The sequence below is a fragment of the Astatotilapia calliptera genome, chromosome 2, assembly GCF_964374335.1.
Source record: "Astatotilapia calliptera chromosome 2, fAstCal68.1, whole genome shotgun sequence".
In the NCBI taxonomy this organism is placed as follows: domain Eukaryota; kingdom Metazoa; phylum Chordata; class Actinopteri; order Cichliformes; family Cichlidae; genus Astatotilapia; species Astatotilapia calliptera.
In genome coordinates this window covers 2,961,734-2,987,919 of record NC_137423.1, presented here as the reverse complement: position 1 = coordinate 2,987,919, position 26,186 = coordinate 2,961,734, and the positions used below count along the sequence as shown (strand labels likewise).

Here is a 26,186-nt window from a genome sequence, read left to right as displayed (position 1 = left end):
GACTTACATAAATAACCAAACAAACTCCAAATTTAATAACTTAATTTATTCCACAACAATGACTTACAGTACAAAAACAATTATATAGAAGAGGATATTTCAAAAATCCAAAAGCAAATTGTTTAATTATGACACTAGCCTTGTTATTATAATATCATAATATAAGGGTAAACAAGTAGATCATATGTTAGCCTTCGACATGCTAACTAGCTTAACTGTTGCCGTTTAGAATAGCATGTATGCTAGCTAATGTTAGACTTCATGAAAATAAAACAAATACCTAATGTTACATCTGAACTGTGTTTGTTAGTGATTGCTACACTAAAACTTAAGAGGTCCAAGTTTAACACGCGATTGTGTAGTCATGTGGGAAGGATGGGTTGCATTTTGGAAGGGTTGCATAGCTGCAGAGCCACCCTTAGCAACAACAACTTTCTGTATTTCTTTATGAATCACACATTGTGCAGGAGTTTTAGCCCGCTCTTCTTTACAGTGTTGCTTCGATTAGTTGGGGTTTGTGCACATTTGACTTTAATATTTAACATACTTACTGGGGTCTGAAGAGTGTAAGATGTAGCGCTCGGGTGTTTTGCAATTCTCTGACAATTGCAAAGTCTGAACTTGGAGTGAGTTTGCACACCTCCATGCTCCCGACCAGCAAACTGCCAAAACCTCTTCTTTATGTTAATCAAGTGCATCTGATTATCAACAGTTGGCTGCCATGTAACTTGTTAATTCCTATTAAAAAAGTAGTGCTATATAAGCTTTCACAGAAGTGTATGGAGTGCTGTGAAAACTTTCTTTTTCACACGACTGCAATCAATTAAGGTTGTTTTTACAATGCCGCTTTAAAAAGATACTTTTTGTAAAAGTTTCATGTCAAGTATTACATTCTTTACATATAAATGACTTTGTAATGCTTCTTTGCTCTTCTAGCTGCCCAAACAAGTGGGGACATATTGTAATCCTGACTGTTGATCTAGCTGTAGCTTTAGTAATACTCATATAGGAATGTCTCATTTTGGATTCAGGACAGACTCGCTGGACTATCTTGTGGTTCAAAGTCATATTGCATGTGCAATTTCTTATTTTTACAAGTTGTATTAATACAATTGGCATTTTGATATTCCTTGTAACAGTGCTTTGGCAGTCTTTAAAAGGTCAAGTACTAAAAAACAATGCTCTGGATCTAAGCTGCCATGTTTTCTTGATAACCTGTTGTTCCTGCAAAAGCGACGATGAACAGAGCGGTGATACACACACAGATTGCAACTACTGTACTTGTGTGACGCCTCATATGACCAAGAAAACCACCTGACGATACATAAATGGCACAAATCAGCAATGTTTTGGCTGTAACAAGACAGCTACGACTCCAGTCTGTCTCAAGCCTGAGATGAAGTCTTCTGTGTTGGAGGTGGAGGAGGTGCTCGACACTGAAACAATACAGAGAGAAAATAAATGTGGGTTTTAATAAGCACTGATTTGTGTGAGCTCAAAGATATTCAAATCTTCCGTCAGCTAGTCCCAGCTCTGTCTCCGTGTCACCCTGTACTGAGCATCCTCTTCTGTCACACCAGCCCTCTGTGTGTCCTCCGTTGCTACATCTATGAATCCTCTCTGCATGTGTCCAAACCATCTCAGCCTTTCCTCACTAACTTTGTCTCCAAAATTATCAACCTGATCTGTCCCTCTCATCACAAGCATCACATCTACGGTGCTGTTTCTCTGCATGAAGCCCTACTGCTGCTCACTGATCGCCACCTCTGTACCTTCAACAGCTACCTGCACATCAGTACCAGAACACCACTTCTCCATTCCTCAGGCATCCTTTCCTAATCCTCTACACTTCCTTTACTAACCACCCATGCTCTCATCTCCTACATTCATGAACTCCTCCTTTATGCGCCGATTCTAAAGCTGTTAGTTTTATCTCTCTCCAAACAACATTGACCGAACCAGCAGCAAAAGAAGATCCAAACTACGCTTCACATAAACATCGTCATGGATTCACTCTGACTTTTGCTGTTTTGCTTCCACCAGGATAAAATCTCACTTCATGCACGGCTCTCTCTCTCTCATCTGTTTTCTGCATTATTCGCTTGCTTGTTTTTACTTTTACTTACTTCCGAAAAGAAAACCTCATTTCTGCTGTTCAATACTGAACAAATTTCAACTTTTTAAAATTGTGCAAAATTGCAAAACACTCAGCTGTGTCTCTAATCAAACCGCTGTAACTTTGCTCTGCTTCACTTCAGCAGCATCAGGTAATGTTCATATGCTGATTAATGGTTTTCTTTCGTTTTTGATGTACTGCAGAATATTTTTATAAAATCCCAGAACAGGAAAATCACCTTCATGTTTTTCTGTGTTTTATCTTCAGCTACTTTGACACAAAGGCCTCTGCTGTGATGCTCACAGCTCTGATAAAGTCTGGCAAGTGTCAGCTTCCTTTTTATAGATATAAAAATATGAAAATGTACTGATGCATGATCAGAATTATAATATTTCTGACTGTCTGAGGCAAAATTTCCCCGATTCAAATCGAATCGATTCTAGAAATCAGTGACGACACCCAGCCCTACTTTTATTCTTGCTTAGAGTCCAGTCGTATATGCAGTTCACTTTAAGCCTTTTCTTTGCCACCTCTCTCTGCTGTACATGAACTTCTATCTTATCTTTCTTCATCTCCATGCTTATTATTATAATCCCTATAATTAAAGTCCCTGCTCTCACCTCCAAACTTTTGCCTTTTCTTTGTCTCTTCCTGCCTGTTAAAATGCCCTGTCTGGGCTTGTGCTTCCATACCTCCTCTGAGGTAGGCTTTTATTTTCTATAAGATACGTGTGGGTGTTGCACCTACTGGTCTCAGTGGAGTGCTGGAGTGCTCAGGAGAGCTGTGGCTGCTGGTTCCGGCCTCTGGCGGTGCAATAGACACAGAGTGAAACACCTCAAATGACACATTTTAGATAGAAAACAGAGAAATAGACTCTACCCGGTCTGTTGCCTGCCAGCTTTGATCCCTCCATTAGAGCAGCCTGCTGTTTGTCCTCCATACTGCTCGGAGAAGCAGCGCTCAGTTCTGAATTACAGCTAGGAGCTGAGGGTGTGGGGATGGGAGGGGAGAAAGGGGGCATGGTTGGGGTTGGAAGAGGCTGGAGAGGAAAATAAACATCAGAAAAACTGATTTTTGAATTTCAGAAGATTCTGATTACCAGGATGTAGTCTCACCTCCATCTCCCCTTTTTCTTCCTCATCCTCCTCTTCATTGTGAACAAGCTCTACCATCAGCGATGGGAAGACGCCGACGTGTCCGTTCAGCTCTCCCTCCCAAAAACCATCATCAACCTGTAAAAAGACTCACTTAGATTTGCAGTCTTCACCCTGAGTGACTGAAGCGAGGTAAAAGCTGGTGGCTGTTAGGGTTTCCCTCCCTTCCTCTGTAGCTTTGAAAGAGCTAAATTGTTATGAGGTGTTTTTTACTGTAAATCGCTAAATAAGCCACACCCTCTATCCATTCATGTAGAGCAGTCATGTTTGTAGGGACAAAAAAACAAACATTCTTAAAAAAAGTATTGCTGTTGGTGCATGATGGGCTCTACGTTGTTTTCTACAAATCCAGGGTTGTGATCACTCCAACGTCCAACGGCAGCGTAGAACACACACCTCTCCACGTGGACGGCGTATCAGGTGTATTAGCGCCCCCTCTTGGAAGGAAAGCTCCTCTGCGCTCTGAGCCTGGTAGGAGTACAGAGCCCTGGCTACACCTGAGACACATCAGAGCACATGGTGTAAACTCATATTACGGAAATTGGAAAAAAATACATCTTAGATTCATCTTCTTAATTTATCTTAGTTTTTCAGTTATTTCTTATGACTTTCAGTGACTGAATGAAAATAGACTTGATCCAAGTTTTAGGAAGGATTTGTAGGGCCTGGGTCAATATTTCCCCTCTGAGGCAGCACTTATTTATACAAAGTGCACAGTAAGTAATGTGACGTCAAGTGCAAGTGTAAACATGGCCACAGACCTCTACTCCCTGGTGTCTCTTTAGTCACAGTGGAGGAGGTGGAGCTGAATGAGCTGTCCAGCAGAGTGCTGTCCTCTGCTGGCAGACACAGGAGCTGCACATACCGCTCAGGGACGTAGCCCACCTGACCACACGAGTTACACACCTGCACAGAGAACATCAGAGTAACCTTTCCAATAAAGTACATTATACTGTATCACATCAGTATTGTTACCTTCAGCCAGTCCTCCATATCTCCATCCTCGATTACTTGAAGCTCCTCCCCTTCCATGATTGACAGCTCATCTGATTGGCTAGCCTAAAAGAGATAATTTTCCATTATTTAACTGTAAGCCTGTTAATGCAGGTTATCAAATAGCTGTTATTACTCTATATTAACATTATAGTGATACAAACCTAAAAAATATAACACAGACCTGCTTATTTTATGAAAACATCAGTTCAGTGCTGTATGCAAAGACTGGTCCAGCTTTGAACAGCAGGACCCCAGAGACACTCAGTCTGTCCTTTTCTACATCAAGTGCTGTGTAGAGAATGTGACATCCGTGTTTTTGCTAACCGAAAACTTTGGACGATGAGTGAAGTACAGGCTCTGATCAGAACTCGGGACAGTTTTCTGTGAAGCGCTCTTCCAACCTAAGGAGGGGTGCAAGCAGCATCCCAGGGGATGTGGTTAAAGCCTGCACGGACCAAATGGCAGAGATCCTCACTGGGCTGTTCAACCTCTTCCTGACTAATGTCATTCCCACCCGTCTGAAGGGCTCCACCATCATTCCCATCCCTAACCGATCTACCCACCAATGTCATCGTCAAGTATGCCAATGACACCACTGTGGCTCATCTCTGATGGAGATGTGACAGCGTAAAGGGCAGAGGTGGAGAACTTGTCCTGCTGGTTCTCAGAAAATAACCTGAAGCTGAACGTCCTTCAGGAGGCACAGGCAGGTCCACCCTCCTCTCATTATAAATGGAGAATGGGTGGAATCTGTCTCCACCTTCAGGTTTCTGGGCACCCACATCTCAGCTGAGTGATTCATACCTAGGCCACTACTGAGGACAGGAAGGCTGCGCAGAGGGTAAAGAGCACCGCCCAAAAAATCATTGGCTCCCCTCTATGACCCGTGCAGGCCATCACCAGATCCTCCTGACTTAAACTTCTTTTTTGTTCATTTCACATCTCCAACATCGGGCTCGAGCATGCTTTGGGGTAGCTGATGAAGGACCTTCTTGCTTTGATGCAACAATGCTATCCACTGCACCACTATGGCACCAACAACAGCCTTGAGCATCTTGTAAACACCTTAACAGCTCTGCTTTAGACTTTGTACAGATCTTTTAGACTCATTGATTCATTGAATTTGCTAAAAAAAAAGTTTTAAAAAGTGTGTGTGTGTGGGGAGGGGGGAGGGGGGGTGCTGATGATCACTACCTGATAGCTGTAAATACCTCTGCAGGCTGCAGGGTAAACACACACTCCAGATGCTGACACTGGATCTGTGAAGATCTCTCCATTATCATCGTAGTCCTCAAAGTCAGTCAGCTCAAACTCATCCTCCTGCAAAACAAAGGATTTAAGGGTGTCGTCTCCACTCTGATCCCAAAAATATTTTTAGAGCATCTGCAAGACACGCTGAGTGATAAAACAAGTGTCATCCAGCAAGCATGCACTGAAGTTAATTCTGTATCTGAAATAGTCTTTAGCCTGTTTGTTCCCCTGTGTGTAACATCTGTTGTGTGCAATTATGTTGTGGAGTCATACTTGTGTGTTTTTGTTGTAGACAAAAAGCGACTTCCTGTGTTGTGTTGGAGGCTGACGGCTGATTTTAAGGTCAGGGCAAAGTTGAAGTTAAAGAGAACGTATTTTGCTTTCCTTACTTTCTGTCACATGTATAATGTTTCAGTGGTGGAGGCTTATATTAAAGTTATACAGTCTAATAAAGTTTCAAATAATGAGGTCAGGATGATATCCCTATGTTCTTCATCTCAGATACACCTCTGGTTGGTCTGCAGGTCATGGTCAGAGGCAAAGACTCTTGGGTAAAGAAAAGGGTATGGCTAAAAAGTCATAAACACACAAGTAAAACTTAAGGTGTAACACAACTGATTGACAATTTATACCATGTACTTTAAAAAAACACTCAAATGAAGTGGGGTCATTTTTGACCCCAGAGGACAAAAGGAGTATTGCGTTACGAGTGATAGAGGCCTCTAAAGAGGACATGCAAGCCACCATGTGATGAAAACGCAGCTCAATCTGTGTGTTTGTTTGTTTGCATACTGAAAAGTCTTCAGTAGACTTCCTCTGTTCGCTGAGATGTCGCTCTCTCTCCAACTCCTCTTCCACCTGGTTCATGGCAGCGTGAAGCCATTGTTCTGTTCCTGGTGTGCTCTCTGACAGCAGGGCCAGGCGAGCCTCGGCCTTCGCCCTGTTCAGCTGAAAAACCAGGAAACTTAGTTAGACACACACAGACATGTGACTCTGAACCCCGAGTCGTACGGATTCTGTGTAACTCGCGAATTTTCCTGAGCTTTGGTTTGGTCATAAGCTGAAACCGAGCTGATTTTGTGTGCCTCAGTTAAACGACCATGAGCAACATCGAAATCTAAATCCCTCTGAGACAAATTCAACTACACAGACACGACATCTTTCATATTTCAGCTATTATAATGTAGATTTCCAGATGCCGTTATTATATATTGCCAAACTCATTGCTCCCTAATATAACCCACCGTCTGTGTTATTCACTTCACCTCTCTGTGCTCGTGAAGTTATGCCTGATTGGTATGGTATTGGTGATGTCACTGCTGTGATGTCACAGATTCAGATTCAGCTAATGATATAAAACTGATCAAAACTGATACAGCACCAATTTTTATTTCACCAGTGCAACAGATTTTGTGCTTTGGAGCGTTTTTAATCTGACGATTGATAGTGTTGATACTTTGTGGTATCAATAATGTTGAATGTTGGATTTTGAACTTATAGGCTGGAGAAACTTTCAAAAACAAGTACCGTAAATGTCGGGCTATAAGCCGCTACTTTTTGCACAAGCTTTGAACCCTGCGGCTTTTAGTCAGGTGCGGCTTTTCTATGGATTGTCCATGATTTTTGTCATATCGTAAGACGATTTGTTTTGTTTGTTCCGCTGTTGTACGGCACTACGTTGCCTGGCGGAAGGATCGGGGTTCAAGAGTGGTATGTTAGTCACATGTCCGTCCGCCAGGCAACGTAGTGCCGTACGAAGTAGCGCGAAAAACAAACTTCAAAGTAGCGCTACGCATTCAGCGGGAGGCGTGGATGACGAGCGGCGATAAACTTGCGAAAAGCAAGTTATGCCCAACTCCACCGGTGGATTCTGACAGCGTGGAAAAGTGCGAAAACATCCACGATCACCAACGGATTTCGAAGGGCTGGACTGCTGCATGATGGAGAGGAGGACACCGCCACGGCCCTTCTGAGGGTGTTCGACTCTGACACTGACAACGAGGATTTCTTTGGTTTTGAAAGTGACAACGAAGGAAAGAAGCGGAGAGTGGATGACGTAGCCATCCTGAGCCTGTTCGTTTCCGACACTGGAGGAGAGGACTTTGGTGGTTTTAGTGCGTAGGAAGAAGAGAAAGATGGTGAATGACTGACTTTTCTTCTTGTTAAAGCTGTGTCACTGCACCTGAGCCTAAAAGGTAGGCTGAATCTATTTTTCTGGTGTGCTGTAGGTTACTGTTATGTACTACATGTGCAAATATGTACCCATAACTTGTTTTTCAAAATATTAATAAAAGGGGTGTGTCTCCAAACAGCCATCTCTTTCCTGACAATTCCCTTTGTGCATATTCTCTTACATATGATAAGTCAACATTGAAACACCTGCGGCTTTTAGTCAGGTGCAGCTAATGTATGTACAAAACAGGATTTTCCCCTGATTTTAGCTTGTGCGGCTAATATTCAGGTGCGCTTTGTAGTCCGGGAAATACGGTACCTTGGCTTTCCTGACGCTCTCCTGTACCTCTGCTATCTTCTGCTCCACACTGAGCGCCGTCTCCCCGGATAGGAGCTTCAGTCGGCTCTCTAACATCTGTAGAGCCTGATGAAACAAAGCAGATCTTAAAGTTAACGTAATGCAAAATTATACATTATACAGGAAACCAGAAAGGAGCCACTGCATCACAATGGTGACGGTTCTTCCTCTAGTTTCTCACCCTCTCTCCGTGGGCAACGATCTTGTGGTCTTTAGCCACCTTGGCAGTCCATTTCTTGGCCTCCTTCACCAGGCAGCCCTCTTCTTCTGAACTACAAACTTCCTGCAGAACTGACACCTATGAAGAGGAGTACCAGCGACCACAATGTGAATTTACACAGATACTTTTTCATTTGAGTATTTCTTAGTTTAGAGTATAGTCCCGGTTTATTACATTTCAGTGAAAAAAACCTTCTAATTTACTAAAAGCTTAACAGCTTTAGTTTGTAATTCATTTTAAGATATAGACTTTGTATGAATGATAAAATAATGTTTTTAAATACAAAATTCAGTATTTGGCAGTACAGAAAACCTTTGGAATGACCAAGAACTAACATGGAGTTTGAATTTGAAAAAGTAAATGATCTGTTGTAAATCCTTGCCAAATAAAGCTTGTGGATCATCAAGAATGAGATTTCCAGGCTGGAGACTGAGTTAAAGTCCCTGTGTTACTGTTAAAGACAGAAACAGGAGAGGGAGAAGGAATGTTTGCAGGGGGTGAGAGAGAAAGACAGGCAGGAGCAGTGTTGGTCAAGTTACTTGAAAAAAGTAATCAGTAACTAATTACTGATTACTTCACCTGAACAGGTGATAAAGCGATAGATCTTTCAGCCCAATTCTACTTTTTCTGCATAATCCATCATACAAAATGTAATCAAATGGAAAAGTCTTTTTTTAAAACTTGTTTTATTAGTTTTAATCTTTTAAAAAATTAAATTATATGCAACATTCTCTGACTGGAAGAAATTAGTTTAACATTTAAACCTATTTTCTGCACATTCCAGCACATAAAATAAAATATTTTTTGTGTTTACACTCAGTCTTTCAAATAGATGCAAGTAAAACACAGCAGAAAATAAATAAAGTCAAAGACTCAGCGGTCCTGTTGCTCTATTTTCACCTGTAAAGCAGGAGTGGGGCAGGCGGAGGTTTACCCTGGTGCAGGTGTGCCGCGGTCAGTGGAAGAATCCGCGAGTTTCTCTGTGAGTTTCCCATTACGTCGTAGCTACTCGGTGCTTGTTGGAAGTTTAGGGGTTTTTTTCACTGTAAAAAGAAGTTTTCTTCCCACGCACAGCGGACACTAATGTTTTTGTCACTTTTTACGGAATCAAACTCAAAATAAGGTCAGTACTTCCACGCTTTAAACGCTGCACGCTCATACTCTCTCTGCACTCGATATGTGATCCATTGTTGATCTGCACACAGCTGTTGTCACGAACGTCGCACTCGCTTACGTCACTGTCATGAGACACTCTCGCAAAAATATCACGGTTTTAGTAACGCAGTAACGCAGCGTTCCTACGGGAAAGCAACGGTAATCTAATTACCGTTTTTGCAATAGTAATCCCTTACTTTACTCGTTACTTGAAAAAAGTAATCGGATTACAGTAACGCGTTACTGCCCATCTCTGGGCAGGTGTGGAGGTGTGAGCATGGACAGGTACAGGGAGAAAGGTGGCTGATATCGTGGAGAGAAGGCAGATATGCTGTTTGTGGAGAGTAGATAAGTGCTAGATAAGAACCATTTACCAGTTCAGTAAAAGTGTTATTGAGATGAAAAGTGAAGACACGATCATGAGTTTAAAGAGTGAATGTTGCCAGTGCCAATTTATTAGTCCACAACGGTTGGATGTCAGAAGAGAAAGAATAAGAGTAAACTGGTTGAAGTAGTAAGTGAAGGGACCAGGGGTGAGGTGTGGGATAGGCAGGATGTTAAAGAGAGAAATGGGAAAGGACAGATGGTACTGAATCTTCCAAAAAGGGTGGAAACGGTTGTGAAGAAGGAGGGTCTTATGCCATGTTCACTTGAATCGCTTTGAATGACTTTCTGAAGCAGGTCGCATTAACTGTGTCTACATGCACAATGAGTTACTACCATGTGGTTTTCTGATCAGATATGTGCATTGGGCATTGAGTGAGCATATAATGCAACCACACTCTGGTTCAACTGCTGTACTGTAGGCAAGAGGAAATTGCAGCGGGTGGGCAATTGGCACCCCCCTCAGAGACTCTATTCTATTCTATTCTATTCTATTCTAAATTTTTTGCCAATGTTTGCCAAGTCACACATTTTCTCTCATTGTATTAAACTGAGCCAAATATGCAAAATATCTCAATATGGAGCTCATCACTAAATCTCTGCTACAATTTGTGGACTGTCACTGTGGCACTTGGACTACAGTCAGCATGTCTTCCTTAGACACACCTTGTCACGCAGAGCAGGCTGGAAGGTAAATTCAGGGGTTTTGCTGAACGATACCGAATCTTGGAGAAACTGCTGAACATTTCTGTCTCTGGTCACCTGCAACACAAAAACGAATTAAACAAAAGCAGGTTACACCATCCTCAAAGAAACAAATAACTCTCATTAACAGCAGCGCTGCAAATTCTGCTGAATTTTTCACAAATGCTAGAAAAGCATGAACAAAAATACAATGTTCTCACTTCTACCGACTTTGGATGAACACCTGAAAGTCAAATGTACTCAAAATGTGCAGGGAATAACTCTGGACTGGCAAGAGAGTACAGGCTAAGGGGAACATCTCGAGATTTATTCAGCTTCTCCCGGTCTAGAGCTTACTATCTGCAGTGACAGATTTGATTTGGTTACAAACAACATCTACACAAAGTCCACACATGAAACTGTTTATGCCATTTCTATACATCTACATGTAAATGATGCTTCTCACCTCATGTGTGCTGGATGGTGAACTTATTTGTACAAGCAGCTGGATGTTCAAAGAGTATTGTTTCTAAATGTGGTTATCACGGTTTCCTCATAGTGAGGAGGGTCTTACTATGAATCTGTCACAATGCATCATTTATTCAGGCTAATCAGATTACAGTTTATTTTACTTCTTATTCATTCTCATTATTCACTTACAAAAATAAAACTCTAAATCCTCACACAAGGTATCAACTCTATTTTAAGAAGACATGTTTAACATGATGATCCAACACTGTCACAGTTTACAACATAGACAAATGTGCAATGGGACTAATCACAGATTGAACCAATCATTTGCAGTCTGAGGCCCTGTGATGACCAATGACCACAGGTGTCGATATATAAAATATACAAAGCATGCCAAAGCATCTCATCTCTCTTTTTTGTAGTTCATATATACAACACCAACCTTTGCAACACTGTCGCACACTCCGCTGTACTGTTTGTGTGTATGAAGACAGCAGTCCATCTCAGTCCCACACAGCAGGGTGAAATGGCATCTCAAATCCTCATAAATATCACCATCCATTTGCTGAGGAGGTCAGACACTAAAGGTCAGTTTTCAAACATTTTCTACTGAGTTTCTGCTGAAGACTAATCACTTATGTTATGTGTGTTTCCTGTAACTCTGTGTTCTCATTAAATACAGTACAGGCAGCAGGCTAAACGCTACATGGCAAAACAGTCATCCAAACACTTGTGGTGACACTAGTTCCTTAAAAAAAAGTAGCCATGAAGCTTTTTGTGAAAGGACATTTTGGTCCATTCCATCTGTAAAAACGTCAATATAAATGTAGCACACTGACGGTGTTAGTGTGTGTGGATTACCTCCATAATAAATGGTAAGTCGTTTGTGTAGTAGTGCTGCCGATGCGCTCTGACTGCTGCTAATGTCAGCAGATACTCGTTACGAACTTCAGTCAAGCGGTCATCGCACTCTTTGAGTCTGGCAGTGAGCTGCAAACATGTAAGTGAGCACAAACACAATGTCACACAAACAGGCAACATTTATACAATTCAGCAGTGTGTGCTGTGTAATAACCTTCTCATTCTACTTCACAAAAACACAGCCTGCGTCCCAGGGGGTCAACCACCACCTTGCTCAGGACCCCAGTGCCTGTCCCTGTGGGGGACGGCCCACAAGGTGGTGGAACCAAACTGACGGCCAAGCCTGACAGCTTCTTGTTGAAGTGCTGTAGCTCATTTGGGGTTTTGTTTTAATCTCTTATTGTGGCCCCGCCCCTGGGAGACCCTACCAATGACCTCGAAAGGAGTCTCGGAAAAATAGGAGTCATCTGATCATGATGCCTCCTGGGATCATTCTTTAGGATGTTTTGCTGTTGTTGTTTATATCCTAATGCAGAGGTGGCAAAAGTGCAGACATTGTGTACTTAAGGTGAAATACAGATAATAAGTGTTAAAAAATACTCCGGTAAAAGTTGGACTACTGATTCTTTTCTGTACTCAAGTAAAAAGTGAGAAAGTACAGACTCAGATTAAGATCTTTGAAGGAGTTGCTTTTCTGTAAATGCAACTGAACCTTATATTAATGTAATAATAAAATAACATTATCAGATAAAAATACAAACTTTATTCTAGTCTCAATTTTAATTCTAATAAATGTACTCAGCTTGAGTATTTTGAGGAAAGGAAACCAGAACTCATGAGAGGTTAAACATTTAGTCTGATCTGGAAGCAAATGGACATACTGGGAGAGGAAACCCAGAACACCCAGCTTAGCCTGCTGCTACTACGACCCAACATTGGTTAACAGGAAGAAAATGGATGGATAGAGTGATAATATAATTTGGTTTGCATTAAAGGCAAGAGAGATTATCCTGGGACAACTCATAATCACAGGGGAGAAACCACTTTACACCAGGACACAGTTCAGCATAGAAATAAGATTTCAGCAGCTCAATCATCCGTACCTTTGTGGTCGTTTTATGGAGTCCTGTTTTAAAGTGAAAAATTCCATGTTCACTTTTTCTAGCTCTGGAAGAGAAAGTGAAATCATATTTATGTCATTCAAGACAAGAGAAAACTACAGCACTTAACATATTGCTTCATATTTATGTTAATGCTCTAAATAAAATACAAGTTGTGGGAAACGTTCAATCTGCAAGCTGAGCTCTTATTGGCTGAACTCCCATCGGCAGTAGTAACTTTTTTACTGTTTTATTAAAGAAGTCGTGACAATAATATGAGTAATAGTTTAAGAGTACAAGTGTAGAATAAAATATATAGAAGTGACAAACATTGTTCCAAAATGTATTTAATACAACCTTAAAAATCAGACTTTTAGTTACTTTTAAAATATTTTAAAACAAAATGAAATGCTGGTCAAAAGTCTTAGCAGAAGATTCAAACCTCCGCATTGAAACACAGACCTGGCCTGTGCATCTGCAGTTTTCTCACGTGCAATACTGGCAATGTGACTGAAGTCGTGGTAGCACTTCTTGACCCTTTGAAGTTCCCGTAGAGCATCCACCACTTCAGCCTGCACCCTCTGCAGCCGTTCCAGGCCCTAACGCACATATGCACACAACCCAAAGGCATCAGATTTCATACATTTTTTAAGCTAAATTAAACTGAATTCTATTTATATAGTGCCAAATCACAACAACAGTTGAATTGAGGCACTTTATACTGTAAGGTAAAGACCCTAGAGTAACTGAGAGAAAGCCCATCAATTAAACAGCCCGGTTTAAACAAGCGCTTTGACAGTATTGGGAAGGAAAACCCTTTAAACAGGAAAACGCCTCCTTCAGAACCAGGATCAGGGAGAGGCAGCCATCTGCCACAACCGTTTGGGGATGAGGGGAGGAAGGCAGGAAAAAAATGTTTCATTATGTGAGTGTTGTTCAGAAATGTTTAATCTGTGTGCACTGTCTCACTCTCTTAGCCCGGACATCCTTTGCATTGCGGAGACTTTTGGAGACTTGCCCACTGAGTCGACGGTATTCTTCTGCAGCGAAAAGTCTCGATGCTGCAGTCTGAGCTGTAGCATCGACCACAGAGCGCCACACGCTGAACACACTCCTGAAAGCACACAAACTGCATTCATATCACCACCAACAGACAGATACTACTAACACACACAGGGTGGCCTTTTGTATCAATGCTTTGTCTCACCAATCACTGCATTATTAGACACAGAGAGATAGAGAGATTAAAGCGCAACACCCATTCATTCACACACTGTTGTGTGCTTTAATCTTAAAGCCTTTTAGACTCCTCACATCCACAGATCACCAGTTAATTAACCATGCATGTCTGTTTTGGGAGCCAAAGTACCCAGAGGAGACCCACACCAAAGGGTTTGCAAACCTTATTACAGACACATGGATAGATAAAGTTGAGCATCATCTGCACATCAGTGAAAATGTATGCTATGTCTTCTAATGTTACTGCCTAACGAAGCATGTATAATGTAAACAGAACCGATCCCTGCACAGAACCCTGTGGAACCTCACTATGTTAAGACGACTCTCTATTTACATCAACAAATTAGAGTCTCTTAGACAGATATGATTCAAAACATTGCAGCTAAAGCGTGCTCTAATCGCTGTAATAAACCACTGAGATGAGTCCACTGTCAGAGGCCACAAGATCATCATTTGTAGCCTTTAAAGCTGTTTCTGTGCTGTGATGCACTCTGAGACCTGATGTACATTAAAAGAGATCATATTTAAGATCGAAGCATTAATTAATAGTAGGACTTGGGATCAGGGTCTAAAAGACATTGGAAGTAATTGCTGAAGTTAACTCAGATCAGCTGCAGTCAACATATATTTCAATAGTATTGAAAGTAGTTGAAGAGAAACCTTCAGTCAATAATGAATCAGTAATCAATAGTAAGGCGGTCTAGCTTTATGGAGGGCTGTTTTATAAAGCAACAAACTCTTTTTTCAGGCTAAACGATGCTCTTCTAAATTAGTCATAAGCCATTTATTATCTGCTATAAGGTGCATGCTTGAGAGAGCCAAGTTATTTCAACATAAGCATCAGCACATTGCTGATCTAAAAGTATTTTATTTCCTTTGGTAACAACTTTTGTTCACATATTAATAATATTACATATAATATTATTCTGCTTTATGTACATTAAGTAATTGAATGCAGTTCCTCAAATGGGCAACAAGTCAAATGTGATGTATATATCAAGAGATTACGACAACAAAATATTTCCACATTACCACTGCTGTCCAATTACTGTTTTTTCACAAACTACAAAAAAGTTCTTGCAGAATCATCCGTTTTTCTTAACATGTCTGTTTTGCTGATGTAACTTCCAAACAGCAAAAAGAGCCAATCGAGTGTTTGGTCTTTCAAAGTAAAATCAACAATCAATAACAGCTGTTAAGAAGATTGCATGCTGTAAAGTTGTGTAGTTACCCAGAAGTGATCACATCTGTATTTCCTCTCTGCCAGTCTCTCTTTTGGTACTGGACAGCTAACCTTTGAAGAGCCTGAAAAAACACAAGAAAAAGTGCATCCTCTATAACATACAAAGTAACTTTCCTCACACAGGGATGTAATAAATGTAAGAAAATGTGTCAATTGAGTTTTTTGTTTTGGCAACTTGTTAAATGGACTGGCACAATCACACAGCCTTTCAACACTATCATACACACACTCACAGCCCAGTGGATGCATTAGGGGAATTACAGGCTCAGTATCTTACACAGGGACACTTCAGCCCGTGGACTGAAGTAGCTGTGATCAAAGTATTATTACATGACCCACTGGACCCTCTGGAGGTGGAGCTTACCTTCTTACAGTAGGGTTTTTGTAGCAAGACAAACATAAACTAAACTAAGGAGCTGGCACTCCTAATTTTGCTGTTGTAGCCCCCTGAGATTTGCTACATATTCCCTTTGGCTCTTCCCACTGGGCAGCTCAGTTTGCTTTTTACAGCTATAAATGTTGTAATATGATCAACAGTTGTCAGTGTTAACAGTTTAATAGTATTTCAGCAAAGGTAGGAGAATGCTACCTTGTTGTCCTCTAACAAAGCCAGGCACACATGCATGCATGCATACAGACACACATCCACTCACATACTTTTCAGATGTTCTACGTGAAACATTCTACACCACGGTGTGAAAACACATAAAGCTCTGAGCTGAAACCAAGGAGATTTGTAACATTAAGTGAGAGAAGCAGTGACTTTGTCCTCAGCAGAGACACTCCACAGCAAACCTACTTCTGTGGTTTGTACCTGACTGAGACTAGGTTAGAAGTCAACCTTCAGACTGCTGAACATAGACCGTCACCTTTCCAGCTTGGTGTCAAAAAACCCTCCCCATTTAGGTGCAAGGCCACACATGGGGTAAAAGATGCACGCCTGAGCCTTTCAGACTCTGTGACAAAATATGGTGGCTTGCTAGTATTAATGTAAACCCTGCAGGCACCTTAATTTTAAACTGCAGCTCAAAACTGCAGAGGCAAAATCTTCTGAAACTTCTGTAACATCCTTTGAAACTGTGCCTAGCATGCAGCTAAAATGCAACCTAACCCTATCCCTGCACCTAAGTGGTTTGCTGACTACCTGATGTGCAGCAGTAGCAAAGTAATAACACTTTTCGGCCTAGGTAAACTAGACTCACACAACTACCGCTTTGCCAACACCGTGGCATCAAAAGCCAGAACAGCAGCAACAAATGTAGCACCTTTATACCTTCAACACCTTCAGCCCGAGGTAGAAACCACTTTTTCTCACTCCACTTGAAAAATAACAGGGTTAACCAAATAACCCCTTCCACCCATACCAGTGTTAGTTACTCTCACCAGGTAGGTTTAAAATGTCATTAATTTACATTTCATATTTATTTCCAGGATATCAAATGTCCTAAAAATATTATTATCTTATTACTTTTAGAACTAATCAATGAAAAACAGTAGGACAAAAGCTTAATAAAACTGTGTGAGGACACACACACACATACACAAACCGTGTATGTGTGCAGACGTCACACAAGTCAAAACCCAATCCAGCACTCAGGTACTAATGTGGGTCTTAAATCAATATATTTTGAGCATTTCCAGTAAACAATGAAAAGTGTCAGTAACAGCAGCAGACAGGACTAGAATAGATCATGTTTACTCACCTGACCGTATTCTTTCTCTATAGACGTGCGATGCTTACTGAAGGACCTTTGGGAGCAAACAGAAAACAACACATGACACACAGGACATGTGTAACGTAACACCTGCTCATGAGACAGACAGTGTGTCAGACCTGATCTCCTCCAGCAGTTCGGTGTCCAGATGCTGTTTGGTCTGCAGCTTGTTGAGCTGCTCTGAGAACACCACTTTCATCTGCTGGCTCTCCTTTACCTGTTCACACACGGGGCAGCTGTGCAGTAAGTCTCATTGATAAAAGACGATATTGGTGGGCTTTGTTTCACCGGAAGTTTTTCAGATTATAACTTCAGTGCTGACTATGGTGGCTCCCACTAATGGACACCCGGTAATGTTTGGCCTGACTTGGAACTGGGAGAGGTTCATAAAAAAACAACCTCCTTGACCAAAGCCTAATGACTAAAACAACATTCACTAGTCTACATTAGTTGCTGGTTTGTGCCACGTTATGCTGTGACAACAAAAAGTGCACAACAACATTTTATGGATTCCTAAAATTATATTTAATATAGTATATACAATAATTACAATAATTTTACATAATATAGTTATTGTGAGCTAAAATGACAGCCAGGTGCAGGGTACAAGGCTATTTTATAGGTCAAACAATGCTAACCTGTGACACAAATACAGCAGTCTATTTAGATAATTAAACCTTATTAAACAGTGTTATGTTGTTGGTATCTCTGTAATGTATCATTCTATTGCTGTATAAGAGAAAAAGCCCACAGAAAAGTACAGCACCTTCTAGCTGAAGACAACAAATATTAGAAAGCTTCATTTACATTTCCAATTACTGGAAGTGGTCCCAAACATTAGCTTTGAGCAGGTCGTGCACATTACTGCCTATTAACGCGTTTAGGAGCTAGCTTATTCATCAGTCGAGCATGTTGAGGCTGTTAACACTTGTATTGAGAGCCAACACCTCAGCTGATACAAACCCAGTAACATCCCAGGTTGTTTCATTTCTTTAGCTTTTGAGTTGCAGGGAAAACAAAAGCTGACAAAACAGTGAATGAGGCCATAAAAGAATTATTTTCAGAAAAAGTGAACCAACCCCGAGGAGTCAGTGCAGTGTGAATATTTTACTCATTTACGTCAGATTCTTGGTATCCTTACCTTTCTCGGTGGTGGCTGCATGTTTGGATGTAGCTGGCAGCTGTTCTCTCCGTTATGGCGTTAGTTTGTTGCACTTCTTGTGCACCGTTACTTCCTTTATAGTTTCACTAATGCACATGTGCAACTCTCTCTCCCTCTCTCCCTCTCACGCGCTCTCTCTCTCTCCCTCTCACGCGCTCTCTCTCTCTCTCTCTCTCTCTCTCTCTCTCCCTCTCACGCGCTCTCTCTCTCAGATTGCTGTTTGGCTTGAAATCCTCTAGAGGGCAGCAGAGTAACACTGGTTTGAAGAGTCCATGTTATTACTAATAATTCTTCTGTATCACCACAGGACAGCTGTTGAAAAATAGTAACCAACTAATAATAGTGTCTGTAACGAGGTCTGGGATTTTGTGTCCCCTTGCTATGCACATTCAAAACAGCTTCTCTGGAGCCTGCTTGGTCAGTTTTTCTGTGTTATGCACACAGCATGGTGAGCACTGAGTATTGTGCTACAACAGACGTAAAAATGCTGAACAAAACTGTATTCTCAGTTATGTTTGCAGGAGTGTTCATTGTTCAACACACTGACTTACTCAGGCTACAGTAACTTTGCATCAGCACCACCTGCATATTGGACTCTCCTCTTTCCTGCTCACATCCTTTACTTATTTCTAAATTTCTGATATGTATTCTAATATCTGTAGGTACTATTGTGTGTATTTATCTTAAAATCTATGTGGAGAATGGTTGTCTATATATATTTCATCTAAAACTGTCACATGCTTTTTAATCAGGTTTAGCTAGATAAGCAGCTGAGATAGACCCCAGAAGCCTGAATGTTGTTTCCCAAAGCTAACCAGAATTATCAGGTGTTTATCTGGAGTGTCACAGAAGAACCCAGAACAACATCTAAATAACTGCAAGCCTCAGTTGCCTCAGTCAAGGTCAGTGTTTGTGTTTTTCTGTGAAAGCAGTCTGTGGACTGATGACACAAAATGACTTTTTGGAAGGTTTGAGTGCTGTTACATCTGGACAAAAGCTAGCACAACGTTTCATAAAAAGAACATGACACCAAGAGTCAAACGTGGTGGTGTGGTGGCCTGGGGCTCAGCAAAGGAGCCCAAAGTAACTGATGGAACCACGAACTTTACTGTCTACCAGAGAATTATCAGCTTTTGTCTGACGTTCAAGCGCACTTGAGTTATAAACTAGAACAATGATCCAAACAATACGTCCACTTAAAAACCGAAGCAGGAATCCAAACAGACATTGTTCAGAATGAAATAAAGCAATCGTGCTCTCCTAAATGTCCCAATCAATGACAGCAATTCCATGGACTCTGAAGAAAGACCCAATTTGCAGCATAAAATTTAAAAAGCTATATATTATATGCACTCAGGTTAAGTGGTGGAATTTGCAACAGGGAGAGCAACAGGTGAGTTTTAGGACCAGAGACTAAAGGCTTAATCTGTAGGTCTTGGAAGTTTTTCCACGACCTACCTTTCTTCTTCCATTTGTGCAACATCTCTAAAACTAGAGCAATCCTGTCTCAGAGTGATGCTGAAAGACTAGTTCATGCATTTATTACTTCCAGGCTGGACGACTGTAATTCATTATTATCAGGAAGTCCTAAAAACTCCCTGAAAAGCCTTCAGCTGATCCAAAATGCTGCAGCAAGAGTCCTGACAGGGACTAGAAAGAGAGAGCAGACTTCTCCTGTTTTGGCTTCCCTTCATTGGCTTCCTGTTAAATCCAGAATTGAATTCAAAGTCCTGCTCCTCACATACAAGGTCTTAAATAATCGGGCCCCATCCTATCTTTGCTCTGGCACTGAGGGCTAATCCCAGTGTAGCAAGTGAACTTGGTGGTATTGGCCCAGTGTGACCGAACACAGGAAGGGACATAAAACCAGTTGAAGGGATGTTGCCATTCTCAGTCTTCCATGTCAGATTCTCAACTGCACAGGAAGGTTTAATGGCCTGCATTTGTATAGCGCTTTTCTTAGTCCCTAAGGACCCCAAAGCGCTTTATACTACATCCAGTCACACACACATTCACACACTGGTGATGGCAGCTACATTGTAGATGTCCTGGGGCGCACTGACAGAGGCGAGGCTGCCGGACACCGGCGCCACCGGGCCCTCTGACCACCAACCGAGACCGAAACAATACTGTTGCTCTGGGTCTAAACAGAGCGCGTTGTGTGTGACGTCTTCTTTTGCGCATGCTGCCACTTTGAGCGTTCACACTAGAGCGCGTTTGCTGTCGCATTTTATTTGTAGTGTGAACAAACAGACAAAAAAATCTGATTTGATCAAAAAATGTGAATTGAGCATTAAGACCTGCAGAGTGAACGTAGCCTTAAGCTGGTTTTATGGTCTTTCAAAGGGAGTGTGTCACTATCTGCTCCACCAGCACTGCACATCTGCCTGCAGTGAGCTCTGTTGCCAGATAGAGGCAGTGTACAGTGTATTTGACACAACCAGTTAGGTTCGTTTCAAATAAAAGGAACCCTGCATAATCCAGCATTAAAGAGAGGGAAGCCATACAATGTGATTTTCTGTGGGAACTTTCACATATCTCTCTTCCTCTGTCTGACTGTGGGTGGGCAGCTACTAACCAGTCTCTTTCAGTGGTAAGGCAGAGCTTCTGGAGACTTCAGGCACACCTGTTGCCCATCACCAGTTTGTACTAAGCCCAGCTTCCACTCTCACTTATTTTCCACTGTCACCCTGCGAGCCTCCTCCCCTGCCTCAGGCGTGGAAGATGTGAAGAAAAATACTTTTGTACCTTACCGGCTGGAAAGAAAAACACACTGCATTAACCTCTGTGGAGGTGGTGCTCAGGTTGATCCTCTTCAATCAACCTTTAAGCTCAAGAGAAAAATCTTAGTTGGTTGCTTGTTCAATTACCCTGTCAGGGACCAAGCAGTAAAGCATAAAGGACACAGGTATACTTAGGCTACGTCCACAAGTACCCGGGTATTTTTGAAAACGCAGATTTTTCTATGCGTTTGCACCTTTCGTCCACACGTAAACGGCGTTTTTGGTCACTGAAAACGGAGATTTCTAAAAACGCCTGCCAGGGTGGATATTTTCAAAAACTCAGTTTTTTGCATTTACGTGTGGACAGAAAAACGGAGAAAACGCAGCGTCAAAGGTGTGCGCATTTTTTGACGTCACACTGTGCGCCACGTTATTGTTTCGGTGAAATGAATTTCTACAATACTGTTAATTCTACTCTCTGCAGTGTTTACATGCTTACACATACACACAGTTACTGTCCGTCCACACAGACGACTCGGTTCTGCTTCTATGCCCCAGCTTTGTTTACTTTTTCCCACCGAGGCTTCTAGACTTCTGATTGGCCAACATTTCTGCACGGTTAGGACTACATCGCCACCTGTTGGTTTGGCATGTTCATAGCAGCGTTTTCTTTCATTTCTGCCTTTATGTGTGGACGGGATTATTTTTTAAAACGAAAACGGAAAATCTCAGTTTTCAAAAATACCCGTGTACGTGTGGACGTAGCCTTAATTAAAAAATATATTTAACAAATCCAAAAAACTTAAACAGGCAGACCACTAAAAGAGGTCAACTTAACAAACTTAACTCAAAATAACAATGAAATCTCAAACAAACATAAGACAAACTTACGGAGCCCTGCAGGGAGACGGACTTTTGCAAGATCTCGCAAAACAAAGTGGGGATCTCGCAAAGGTTTGCGAGATCTCGAGTTTGTTTTGCGAGATCTGGCAAAACGTTTGCCAGATCTCGCAAAAGTCCGTCTTAATTTTTTTTTCTCCCATGTCCGTACAAACTGACCTGCTGAAAGGACACAGGGAGAACTTAAATACTGGTTTAGCTAAAGCAAATGTGATATCCTAAGACCAAGGAACCACGGAGACCATGTTTAGCTCACAGTTGCTTCTTTATTAAGAGAACCGGGGCATGCGCCCCCACAGACTGAAAGCTCCCCAACCACTGTTGCCCCCTGGTGGACAAATCCTTGCCACAACATAACATTCCTCCCCCCTTAAACTGGAACTACTCTGTAGTTTTAATCACTACAGAAAATACCCATAACCAAAAACTTCACCTTTATAAAAAAAATGCAACAACCCCGTCCCCAGCTTTTATTGAAATTTCACTCCGGAATAGTGAACCTTTAGTCCAACAGTCTTAGGTTAACCTATAACAGTTCACCGTAATCACGGCACAAAGTCTCTCAGGTGCTCCGGCTTTCTCTTGGTCCTTTGCGATCGCCGTAACCCAGTGGCAGGTGATTCCAGCGAATCACTACTCTCCATATGTGGCTTCACCACTGGTGTAACTTGCACCTCTATGTGTCTCTCATCCTCGTCTCCTGTCTCAGCGCTGATGTTTGGGGCTGCCTTTGGGGGCTCGCCTGGGTGGCCTTCAGGCATTCCTGCTGCCAGGCACGGCTCCAGGCGGGCAAACAGCTGATCGACGTGACGCCTCACCACTGTCCCATTGCCCAGCATCACCAAGTAGGAAACAGGCCCCGTCATCTCCTGTATAAGTCCTGGTATCCATTTGGGTCCTCTGCCATAGTTTCTGGTATATACTGTGTCCCCAATAACAAACATGCGTTCCTTGGCATGTCTATCATGATACCGTCTTTGGCTATCTTGTTTTGCTGTCACTTTTTGTTTCAAGTCAGGGTGTATGAGATCAAGAGTACACCTCAACTTCCGGCCCATCATCAACTCAGCGGGAGACTTCCCTGTTGTGGACTGTGGTGTGATTCTGTAACTAAACAGAGCCCTGTTTAACTTGGTTGCCAGTGTGTCTCCAGTACTCTTTTTCATGAGTTCTTTGAACGTTTGCACTGCTCTTTCTGCTAACCCATTGGAGGCGGGGTGATATGGAGCGGAGGTGACGTGAGTGATTCCGTTCTTTGCCATGAACTCTTTAGTTTGTGCACTTACAAAACACTGGGCATTATCTGAGACCACCATCTCAGGAAGGCCGTGCGTGCTGAAACAATTTCTCAGGCAGTCTATGGTTGCAGCTGCTGTAGCGGATGGAACTGGATACACATCTAACCATTTGGAGTGGGCGTCCACTATTACTAAGAACATTTTACCCAAAAACGGGCCAGCATAATCGATATGTATCCTTCTCCAGGGCTTTTCTGGCCACTCCCAGGGGTGTAGCGGTGCCTCTTGTGGCCTGTGTCTATGTTCTTGACATGTACTGCAGGACCTCACCTTGTCTTCAATGTCATTCTCCATATGCGGCCACCACATGTAGCTTCTGGCCAGGCCCTTCATGCGGCTCATTCCTGGGTGTGACTGATGTAGCTGTTCCAAAAGGGGGCGTCGACCTCGTTCTGGTATCACCACCCTCGCCCCCCACAGCACACACCCATCCTGCACACTCAGCTCCTGTTGTCTCTGTCTGTAGGGCTGAAAATTAGGATGCTGCGTAGTGGGCCATCCTCTCATAGCATACTCACGCACTCTGGAGAGTATGGGATCTTTGGTTGTCCATCTTTGCAGCTGCTCAGATGTCATCACGCCCTCCTGGTCCTGATCTACCATCAACACTTGGTCCTCAGCTGCCACCTCTTTAGGGAGGTTCTCTGGAAGAGGGAGACGACTCAGACCATCACCATTACTGTTATTTTTGCCTTCTCTGTATTTAATGACATACTCATAGGCTCTTAATAACACTGCCCATCGCATGATCCTCTGTGACGCCATCTGAGGGACGGCCTTCAACTCATGGAACAAACTTATCAATGGCTTATGATCCGTGATAATCATGAACTTCCTGCCGTACAGGTACTTATGAAAATACTGTACACCAAATATCACAGCCAATCCTTCTTTATCCAGCTGTGAGTAGTTCTTTTCTGCTGCATTCAGGGTACGCGATGCAAACCCAATGGGTTTTTCCTGACCATCTGGCATGCGGTGAGCTAGTACTGCTCCCACTCCATAGGGGGACGCATCGCAAGAAAGAATTAAATCCTTTTGCTCATCATAGTGTACCAATACACTGCTTGACTGCAACAGTTCCTTTGATTTGCCGAAAACCTTCTCCTGTGCTGGTCCCCAACACCATGGTTCCCCCTTTCTCAGAAGCTTGTGCAGTGGGGCCAACAGTGTGGACAAGTTTGGCAAGAACTTATTATAGAAGTTCAACAACCCCAAATAAGCTTTGAGCTCTGTCACTGATTTTGGGGGTGGCGCCTCCTGCACTGCTTTCACTTTTGCCGGCACTGGATGTAAACCGGTCTTATCCACCCGATGTCCTAAAAATGTCACTTCCTTCTCCATGAATTGACATTTGCTCCTTTTTAAGCGCAGGCCCGCCTCCTCCAAGCGCTGCAGCACTCCCTCCAGTGTTTGAAGATGTTCTTTGTCATTCTTTCCCGTCAGGATGATGTCATCCAGATACACTGCGACATTGGTCAGACCTTGCAACACACTCTCCATGGTGCGCTGAAAAATGGCAGGACTTGAACTCACACCAAATGGCAACCTGGTGTATGTAAACAAACCCTTGTGTGTGTTCACTGTGACATACTTTCTAGATTCCTCATCAAGTACAACCTGTTGATATGCGTGACTCATATCTAACTTGGTGTATTTTTCTCCTCCCGCCAGCCCCGCTATCATGTCCTCCATTCGCGGAATGGGGTATTGTTCTACAGGCGACACCTTGTTAACAGTCAGTTTGTAGTCACCACAAATTCTGGCGCTGGAGTCTGGCTTTAGTATGGGTACAATGGGTGCGGCCCACTCTGAGAATTTCACTGGTTGGATGATTTTCTCCTCCAACAGTCTCTCCAGTTCCTGCTCCACTTTCTTTTTCATAGCAAACGGAACTGATCGGGGCTTATAGAAGCACGGTTTAGCATCCTTAGCTACATGTATCTTTGCCGCAAACCCCTTCAGCGTTCCCAACTCATCCTTAAACACTGTTTCATGTCTGGCCAGTATCCGCTGTAAGGCATCCTCTCCGCCTTCGATCTTATGTACAGGTTGCCAGTCTAATTGGAGGGCCTTAATCCATCCCCGACCCATCAAACTAGTTCCAGCCCCTTCAACCACCACCACATCCAATGTTTTCTTACTGTCTCTGAATTCCACCTGCACTTGGGCTGCTCCCCACACGGGTACCTTGTGGCCTCCATACGTTCTCAGTTTGATTCCACACTTGCTTACTTTGGGCGCCTTACTGCCTTCAAAAAGTTTTTTAAATGACTCCTTCGACATGATAGTGTAACCACAGCCTGTGTCTACTTCAAATGTCACATTCTGTCCATTTACTTTTAGCTTCTGTCTGATGGGTTCTTCCCTTGGGATGCTAATCTCCTCATGCACATTATACATAGTCACACTTGCCTTTATGTGGTGCATTTCAGCTCCTTCTTCCTCACTCTCCACATTCTCCTCTTCCAAGAAATGGGCTTGTTTACCTTGTCTGCCACGCCCTCCTTTTTGTTCCATTTTCATTCGGCAAACCCTTTTTATGTGTCCCACCTTTCCACAGTTGTGGCATTTTTCTGAAACAAACCTGCAGTCCTTGGCCACATGATTTAGTCCTCCACATCTGTAGCACTTCCTGACAACCTGTTGTGACGTCGAGCCGCCGTCCTCCATCTTGTTCACGGCTCCTAATCCTTTAGTGAATCGCGACTGTTCTGTCATGCTCTTCAAATCCACAATGTCTCTGTTAGCAGCCTCCATTGCTTGAGCAAACTTCAGCGCCTTTTCAAATGTTAGCGAATCCTCTGCTAACAATCTGCGCTGTATTCTGTCGTCGCTTATTCCACATACTAAACGATCCCGCAGCATCACCGTCAGGGAGTCACCAAAGTTACAGTCCTGTGCGAGCTTCCTCAGCTCCGCTACATAATCGCCCACACTTTCCTCCGGCCTTCTATTCCGTGTGTTAAACTTCCACCGCTGCA

The 26,186-nt window shown here is 42.6% G+C and overlaps 1 protein-coding gene and 1 long non-coding RNA gene across 2 annotated transcripts; one reads left to right on the top strand and one right to left on the bottom strand.

Annotated features, from left to right (window-relative positions):
- Positions 1-25: 25 nt before the first annotated feature.
- On the bottom strand, positions 26-18,427 carry LOC113029916 (F-BAR and double SH3 domains protein 1-like). Its single transcript, XM_026180939.2, has 21 exons — positions 18,261-18,427; positions 17,239-17,336; positions 17,108-17,153; positions 15,393-15,466; positions 13,892-14,036; positions 13,385-13,521; positions 12,926-12,989; positions 11,823-11,951; positions 11,404-11,526; positions 10,473-10,568; positions 8,229-8,345; positions 8,009-8,113; positions 6,310-6,465; positions 5,461-5,586; positions 4,246-4,329; positions 4,032-4,176; positions 3,667-3,767; positions 3,232-3,348; positions 2,996-3,155; positions 2,864-2,919; positions 26-1,436 (listed from the first exon to the last, which is right to left on the bottom strand). Exons 1-21 carry the CDS (start codon positions 18,279-18,281, stop codon positions 1,386-1,388), a joined length of 2,151 nt encoding a protein of 716 aa, XP_026036724.2. The 5' UTR covers positions 18,282-18,427; the 3' UTR covers positions 26-1,385.
- On the top strand, positions 11,032-14,032 carry LOC145432385 (uncharacterized). The gene is made up of 3 exons (XR_013912661.1): positions 11,032-11,548; positions 11,895-11,961; positions 13,900-14,032. It is a non-coding gene; the product is annotated as an uncharacterized LOC145432385 (long non-coding RNA).
- Positions 18,428-26,186: the final 7,759 nt, after the last annotated feature.

Coding starts and splice junctions, on each gene's coding strand:
- LOC113029916 (XM_026180939.2), bottom strand. CDS start 18,281: ATGCAGCCACCACCGAGAAAG. Junction 8,346..10,472: donor AGCCTGCTCTGCGTGACAAG/GTGTGTCTAAGG, acceptor TCCTCTTCATAG/GTGTCAGTTCTGCAGGAAGT. Junction 4,177..4,245: donor ATATGGAGGACTGGCTGAAG/GTAACAATACTG, acceptor TTCTCTGTGCAG/GTGTGTAACTCGTGTGGTCA.